The sequence below is a fragment of the Suncus etruscus genome, chromosome 1 (assembly GCF_024139225.1).
Source record: "Suncus etruscus isolate mSunEtr1 chromosome 1, mSunEtr1.pri.cur, whole genome shotgun sequence".
Classification (NCBI taxonomy): domain Eukaryota; kingdom Metazoa; phylum Chordata; class Mammalia; order Eulipotyphla; family Soricidae; genus Suncus; species Suncus etruscus.
This window is the reverse complement of record NC_064848.1, coordinates 75,031,861-75,040,955: the sequence shown is the minus strand read 5'-3', so window position 1 is coordinate 75,040,955 and position 9,095 is coordinate 75,031,861. Positions and strand designations below refer to the sequence as shown.

General features: G+C 32.8%; 1 protein-coding gene across 1 annotated transcript; it reads right to left on the bottom strand.

Moving 5' to 3' along the window:
- Positions 1-7,383: 7,383 nt before the first annotated feature.
- On the bottom strand, positions 7,384-7,884 carry LOC126003877 (RWD domain-containing protein 4-like). Its single transcript, XM_049770225.1, has one exon. It carries the CDS (start codon positions 7,855-7,857, stop codon positions 7,408-7,410), a length of 450 nt encoding a protein of 149 aa, XP_049626182.1. The 5' UTR covers positions 7,858-7,884; the 3' UTR covers positions 7,384-7,407.
- Between the last annotated feature and the right edge of the window lie 1,211 nt (positions 7,885-9,095).

Here is a 9,095-nt window from a genome sequence, read left to right as displayed (position 1 = left end):
TTTTCTTCACTAAAATACTAGCAAAGTTACTGTGATATATTAAAATAATGATGCAATATTATATCTAACTGTATCACAAAAATAGAAAAGGGCTATAATAGAATGTACACTCATATCATCAGCTATTTGTACTGTATTGTAATAAATTTTGTTTTGTAGAAATATTATAAATGGAGTAATTATTTTAACCATACTTTCTACTAAACACTAGGGACTTTTCTATTCATATAGTCTACCATAGAGAACAAAACAAATGTAAATTTTGATTTTAATAACATAAATAACATATACATATGTACCTTGGTTTAATGATAATTTTGCAATTGATGAAGCTTATTATATTACCTCTTATTTTTACCAGCATTTTAATGAAATATGAACATTTTTCTTCTTGCTGAGAATAAGGGGTTATAGCTGTTAGTGCTTAGAACTTACTCCTGTCTCTAATGCCAGGAATGACTCCTGGAAATGCCTATGATTGAATCTTAGTAAGCAGCATGCCAAAAAAAAGTGCCTTAACCCCTGTTCTATCTCTTTTGTCGCTGTGTTATATTTTAAGTAAATAATTTTTCTTGAAAATTTAATAACTTGAATGCAAAATATATTTCAGTGCTTGCTGATTAAGAATCATGATCTCTTACAATTAAAAGACCCAGTGTTCACACTTAAAAATATATTTAAAAAGTTGTTCTATTGCTTTGAATATAAAAAATACACTATATTAAATCAAAAACTTGTTTGGAATGTTTTACTAATTTAAGAATGAATGTATATATGCAAATTAAGAATAGTAGAAATGACAAAGTAGGCTATCTTTGCCCATAAAGAGTAGAGGCTGATTCCTGCCAAATGCCTGAGCACAAAGAAGACTATAAAAAGTCACTGTCTTGCTTCCTGCCTGTTTTCCTGCTTTCCTGAGTTAGGCAACCAAGAAAGACCCCAGTGAACATAATTTCTTCAGGGGTCGTCATCACAAGGTAGTCTGTCTCCACCCATGAAGGATGGAGTGAGAGGAGTTTGGCCACTCTGCTTCACTTCACAGCCTTGCACATCTTCTAGCCCTTAAACCCCACAACAACAAGTAGTAAAAATCACACTACAACCGCGTTAATAGGGAAACAATGCAGAACAACGCCATGCATAGAGAATGAAGATGGTAACTCTGATTACCCAAAAAGTACCAACCACCTAGTTAGCCTCTCAGATAAGGAGTTTAGAGTAGAAATATGGAGGATGTTCATAGAACTCAAAGAAAGCATAGATAGAGCTGGACAGACCACAAAGATAGAAATAAGAAAACTCCAAACTGAAGTAAGAGGACTGAAAACCTCAGTAGATAAAATGAAAATTTCAATGGAAAGCCACTTCAACAGAGTAACAGCACCTGAGGACAGAATCATTGAGCTAGAAGATAAGATGCAGAACAACTCCATACAGCACAAGAGATTGGAAAAGAACTTTAAAGCAAATGATCAGACAATGGAAAAAATACTAAGAGAATGGAACAGATGAAAATAAAGGTCTTTGTTAAACTCAACAGAAACAACGCAATAATCATTTGAGTCCCAGAGACCCCAGGAAAAAATTCCCAGGAAGAATAAACAATCAAGGACGCCAAGTCCTGCAAGCCGGAGGAGTACCAACCTAAAGAGACCTGAAGAAAAGCACCCCAAGGGGCCGAAGAGATAGCATGGAGGTAAAAGTGTTTGTCTTGTATGTAGAACATCGGTGATTCAAATCCTGGCATCCCATATGGTCCCCTGAGCCTGACAGAAATGATTCTGGGCATAGAGCCAGGAGTAAGCCCTGAGTGCTGCCGGGTGTGACCCAAAAACCAAATATAGAAAAAAAAAAAAAAAAGAAAAGCACACCAAGACACATCCTAGTTACCCTACTAAAACCCACAGATAGGGTTAGAATACTGAGAGCAGCAAGATCAAAAAGGGAAATTACATTCGAAGGAGCATCCTTAAGATTTACAGAAGACCTGTCATAAGAAACCCTCAACTCTAGAAGGCTATGGTGGGATACAGTGACAAAGAAATGAATGCTTCACCTAGAATGTTCACTTTAAGATTTGAAGAAATTACATATAGCTTCACAAATAAACAAAAGCTCAGAAATTTTACAGACTCAAAACTTTAAAAGAAAAACTGAAAGGTCTACTTTAAAAGAAGACAGACCAAAAGACACACCAAACTTCTACACAAATATGGCACTAAATCCCATAACAATTATCTCTCTCAATGTCAATGGACTTATTGCACCCTTTAAGAGACACAGCATGGTAAAAATGGATCACAAAGCTAAATCTACCATTCTGCTGCATACAAAGAAACACACAGCTGAATAATTAGAAAAAAACACAGACTTAAAGTCAAAGGTTGGAGAAAAATCATCCAGCTAAACAGCTTCCTTATAAAAGCTGGAGTGGCAACACTTATATCAGATTACATAAACTTTAGAGTCAGAAAAGTTATAAGGGACAAAAATAGACATTTCCTAATAATCAAGGGGTACTTAAAACAGGAAGAAATCACACTCCTAAATATATACACACCCAATTATGGATATTTAATACAAATTTTGACAAACCTGAAAGAAGACATAAATATCAAATAAAATTATAATGAGAGACTTCAACACTGACCTGTTACTCCTAATATGTCGGCCCTACTTAAGAATATACTAGCTCTGAAAAGAGAAATGAAAGAAAGTGACTAGTATATATAGTATATAGGGCACACATCCCCAGAAAACTGGGTACACATTTTTCTCCAATGCACATGAATCATTCTTCAAGATACACCAAATACTGGCCTTTTAAAACATAACTTCATAAAATCAATAAAATAGAAATTGCGAAGACTAGAAGTGAACTAGAAAGGGACACAGAAGAAAAACTTTAACCCCTGGTAATTAAAGAGCTCACTACTGAACAACCAGTGGGTCAGAGATTAAATCAATGAGGAAATCAAAAGATACGTAGATACAAATGGCAATTATCAGAATTTATGGGACAGGCAAAAGTAATACTAAAAGGAAACTTTAATAGCTTTGCAAGCACACATCAGAAAGGAAGAAGGGGCCTACATAAATAGCTTAATGACACAGCTTATATAATTAGAAAGTGATAAACAAAATGAATCCAAATAAGTAGGCAGAAGAAAATAACAAAGCTTAGAGCAGAAATTAATCAAGTGGAAACTCAAAAAATAATCTAAAAGATTAACGGAAGCAAAAATTGGTTCTTAGAAAAAATAAACAAGATTGATAAAAACGAAAAACTGGAAATTGAGTTTCCATATGATCCAGCAATACCAATGCCTGGTAAAATCCCTAGAAATATAAAAACCCACAGATGTCCTTTAACATTTTTTTCTCAATTATTTAGATTGGATTGATTTCTTCCATGATTGATTTCTTCCATGACTGATAATTTCCATGATTCTTAGGTGTTTGCGTTTAGGCTGAACCAACAAGAATGACTCATCTGAGAGTCAATTGCTGAACTGTGGACAATTACTAATTGACTGAAGCTCTGTCTTTCCCAATTAAACTGCTTTCTCATTGAAAAAAGATTTTTTTATGTCTGGATTAATAGTTTATATTTGCAATTATAAATGTCTAGCTCTAAAATTTTGTATGGTATATGTTTATTGAGTTTCTTCATCTGTCAAACTGGAGTAATGTAATATTAGCATCTATATTACAGGGTTGAATTGAGACTTAAATGACTTTTTTGATAGATGAAACATATTAAAATGTATGAAAGATTATTATCAGTGATTCAATGTTATTTCCCTTTGGGCATATATCTTATTTCATTCTAATTTTTTAGTACTCCCAGTTTTTTCCAAGTATTCATATAAAATACTTTTCTGTTTTTTTATATAAAGTGGTCAGAGAGATAGTAGAGTTTAAGGCACTTTCTGTTTTACACAGTTAATCTAGTTTTATTCCCACATTTGATACTGTAAGCACCACCTGGAATGATCACTGAACACAGATCAGGAGCAAGCCTTGGGTATAGCCAGGTGAACCTCCGCAAAAAAACTATATTAAGAAATAAATAAAATAAATCAGTATATAAAAAACCTACAATCTAAAATCTTTTGTATATTTTGAATCTTACATTTATTATTCATTATGTATATTACCCCTTTTCCAAATGTTGATATAAATACATTTAATTACAAATATTAATTACATACTTTCAAGGCCAAAGCAATACTATAGCAGACAAGCTATTTTCCTTATACACAGTAGACCCAGATTGATCTCCAACTATCTACCATACAATACCTTGAGTGGCACCAGAAATAATACATGAGGGAAGACTAAATAAATAAACCCTTAGTACAGCCTTTGTTATCCCCAAAATACACTATTTTCTATTAGTCTATATATAATATAAAATTTATATTCTGTATATAAATTATATAATAATTTGGTGATTATATTTAAATATAAGACATGGAATTGCCAAAATATATTCTTTTCCTAAAATTAAAATATTTTATGAACTTATTTTACCCATTAAACCTTCTAATATACTTTTTTCATCCTCACTTCCATCATCTTTTAAAACTTCCATCATCTTTTAAAATGTTGATGTCATTCCTTGTTCAGTTTATCCTTAATATGTATCAGATTACATTTTTCACATTCCCATTGTTATGGTTTGAGGCATAAAAATGTCCGTGTATTCTACCATTTTTTATTATTTGTACTTTATATTTTTAGTTATCCCAAAATTTAATACTTTATTACTGTCCTTAGTAATAAGTAAAAAATATGTTTACTATTTAGAAATGCCTTAGCTAAAAGAGCTCATAGATTACCTTTTAGTAGAGTAAATAGTAGTCTTCAAATTTAATAAATGTGTATTACTAAAAATTTAGAATATCACCTTTCTTAGAAATATGGTCCTTTCAGTTTAATCAATACAAAATTCAAGATGTAATAATATAGTTTAAAATAAATTTTGAATCTAAAGAGAGGCTCCTAGAAAAGACAAAAAGCAGAAACTATGTACACTCAAATAACATGAGAAACATTAGTTCCTTTTATGTTCTATGATAGCAGTATCAAACATAAAATTCATTGCCCTATATTTATGTTATATATATTTAATTAAATGCATACATACATTAAAATGTAAATAGAAGTAGTTATATGTTACAAATATTTCCAAAAAAGAAACTTGGTGAAATTTTTGCCAATGGTAGAGCAATAGTACAGGGAAGGTTGCTTGCCTTAAATGCAGCTGACCTGGGTTCAATCCTCAGCATCCAATATGGTCCCCCCAAAGCCTGCCAGGATTGATTACTGAGTGCAGATCTAGGAATGATCCCTAAGCACAATAAGATGTGACTCAAAATTGAAAAAAATAATACCAGTAGTGAATAATTTTAAGGAACTGGAGAGATAGTGCAACCAGATAGTACCAACCAGTCACAGATCTCTAAAATTTTAAAAGGTTTCTCGAGCCCTGTAAAGAGTGGTTCCTAAAAACAAAGCCAAGAGGAAGCCTCAGCACTGCCACGTGTGTTCCTGAAACAAAGTATTTTAATGCAAATATATTTAACATAATTAAACTGTATACTTCCAAAATTTAGATTAAGTAGTTTATAAAAAAAATCTGTTCTCTAAACTTGAAACAGATCAAAACAATTTCCTTTAAATTTACATGTATAAATACCTATTCCTTTTTTCCAATGTGTGCATATTTACAAAAAACCTATGAAAGCTTTCTGTATCTGTATAGAATATATTCATTTATTTGATTCTAAAATATGGAATTAAGAAGTAATGTGTATAACTGTGAAAGAGATACTTGAAGACAAATAAAATATGAATTGTATTGTTTTCTTAAAAGAGACATTTTAAAGAGGTGTACAAATTAGAAGACTGTCCTTGTAGATTTTTCAATAGCAAGAAATATAGATTCAGCATGAATAATTTATAATTTAAGAGAAATTAGCACTGTGTCATGGACTATTGGAATCATAACAGTAATGGAGCAGGTAGTAGCCTTTAAAAATAAGGAAGCCAAGGAAAACTTAGTTGGATGCGACCCCAAAAATTATGGCAAATGGAAAAGTCCACCAATGTTCTTTTAAGTATTGAAAGTCAACTATGGAACAGTATTTATTTTGATTTAAAAAAAATAAGCTCAGGAGTGTTATAGGTATAGCGTCAATGAGCTTTGCTAAATGTTCAAGCAATGATAAGAGAAATTCAGTAGTCAATGAATTGTGCAGGGGCTTATTATCTAGGTGATGGGTATTTTCAGAATCCCCCACCCACATTTTCCATCTGTTGCTGACAATTGGTCATTTCACTGATCATTAGTCTCCCTACCAGAGGGATGGGAATTATTTTGAAACTCCCTTGTCTTCAAATGCTGCATCTTGTTTGCATCTTAATTGAGGTTTTGTTTGTTTTTGTCTCTATGGAGTCCAGTAATTCTTTTCCTAGCATGAAAAATATTTTAGAGAAAGAACAATTCTAGATAGTGAATCAATGATAAGCTACCAGAAAATGTTAAACAAGCTGTGCCAAATTAAATGAGTTGACTGGAAAGTAGGAAATGAATTGCTTACACCCCAAAATTCCATAAAATTAATACCGTTTTTGATATCCGTAACTCCTTTGACATATTATATTTACTAATTGTGTTTTGATTTTGGTGTGTGTTGCAGGATATCAAACCCAAAGCACATGTAAAGTAACTGTTCTACTACTCAAAGCTACATCTTTGGCTTATGAATATACAAATTAAAGACTAAGTGTATTGGTTATTCTGTGTATTTTTATACTTGCTGCACATGTCTGCATTACATCATCACAAAGAATTTCCCAAATATCTCTATTTTACAAGGAAACTTAGACAATCTCTCATAGACTTCATGCCCTCAGGTTATTTTTCTGTAAGGTCTGGAAGTATAGAAGGCCAAATAAACTTTCAGGTTTCTCTCTCTTCTACTTATTATTATGTTTTTACAAGAAAGCTCATTTATTGATAATATGAGGCCTTGGGTTTGAGCCCTGGGTCCTTACCTCCCAGATCACATCATAAGAGCATATATTTGTACTACTGGTTCCTTTTACACCCCCAGCCTTTTTTCTTTTTTTTCATTTGCAAAGCCTAAGAGGCTTAAAAAAATATACGAAGTAGCAATATTTCCACCTTATATTAAGGCAAGTTTGTAAAACTAATTTAATACCACTAAATTTCCTTCATGAACTTTCCACTTTCGATCTTTTTAAATGTTAGAAACATACCAAAAAATTGCATTTTATAAAAATCCACATCAATCCCAAAAAGATTGGAAGATTTTGAACCCAATTTATCTTTTAAAAGATAGTCTTTTGTTTATAGTCGGAGGCTAGTTATCTTCTTTAGAGCCAGATTTGCTTAAATGCTTCACCATAGCCACCCAGTTCCAGCCTCAAGGAAGTTCTCCTTTGTGGTCTGTTTTGTCTACCAGCTTGCGTTTCTGGGCTTTGGAAAGTTGCTCTTTTTTTTTCTTTCTTCTTACTAGGCAGGGCTGAATTTGGAGTTTCAACTGTGATGATATTGTTTATGGAAGTCGTGGCCTGCACTGGGTGGTGGTTCTCCATGAACTGGTCCTTGTTGTCCTTGGCAAACGCCAAGAGCCTATAGGTCATGGCTGTGCCCAGGTTCACGTCCATGACTACCTGTAACCTGGGCAATATGCTCTGTTTCACAGCAGGTGATATGGTGTTGTTGAGAAATGCATTCATGGAAATGATGGGCGGCTTCTGGGGGTAAGTCTCTGTCCAGAAAATCTCAATCAAGAAAGCTCTGGTGTTTCCATTTTCACCCATTTTATATTGAAACAATACTGGACTTAATTCCCGGAAAATTTCATCTCCGTCATAAATAGAACACAAGGTTTCTAGATCCGTCTCCTGGTCCTCGTTGGGGCCAATCGTACTGCTGCTCTATCGGGTACCCTTTGCCCACCCTGGCAGGCTGCAGTGGTGCCACTGAGAAATCCAGGGTAAAGGCCCCGAAAGTCGGGGCATCCTCTTTCCGAGCCCTCTACGGCGGGGCAGCACCCGGGACCCGCTCCACTTGGGGTAACACAGGCCGCCCACTGCAAGGCTCTCTTCTATTTTTACATCTAAAAAGCACGTAAGCATCTCATTACTTTGAAATAGTTTATTTCTTTCCATAAGGGGAAATGAAAAAAGAAAATTAAGAGCAGAGAATTTAGTAATACATATCTTCAGATGATCATTAGTGGCTTCAAAAAATAGGAGATTTTGTTGAAATTTTACATAGTTAGAATAAATCTCATATCTTCTCCTAACCCTTTCCCTTTTAAGTTTCCACAAACATTTTTTATTTCCATAATTTGTTATCTTTATTTATTTTTTTTGCTTGACCCTTTAAAAGACAGGGTATCATATATTTATTTGGGAAATGAAAGACTAATGCTTTATGTAGCAGGAAATAATATTAAAATAACAGTGGCATTATTTTTCTTTGAATAAAATTTCTATATGATATATATGCTTATTATTCAGTTTCTGTTGTGCAGTTAAAACCAAATAGATTACTCTATGGAAATGTATTAACCTTGTCATCATTATAAGACAATATTCAATAAATGGTTATATTATACACTGACAAATTTATTTTGAATAATAGGAAACTTGAATTCTCATCAGTGGTAACAAGTATGTCACAGGGGGGTAAAACTATATGCGTCAAAATTAAATTATTGTCAAATTAAGGATATATTTAAGATCCTTAAGATAAATTTAAGATTTAATAAAATGGTACTCTCTTTAACAGATTGTTATAATTATAAAATTTATTGTTCAATTATCCTTTACTCTTTGATTAATCCTTCTACTTCAACTTACATAGAGTTACTTAGACTTATTTTCTGCTTCATCATTTCACAGATACTTATTTATATAGAAGAACTGTCATTTTAAAATAATTTTGCATGCCTTATTTTGGCAGTCTTGAAAATTTTCTTTTTCTGCTTATAAAAGTATAGCTATTTTTATATTTTTCTTCTGCATTTTTATTAACATTTTATTCCTTGGAA

Coding starts and splice junctions, on each gene's coding strand:
- LOC126003877 (XM_049770225.1), bottom strand. CDS start 7,857: ATGGGTGAAAATGGAAACACCAGAGCTTTCTTGATTGAGATTTTCTGG.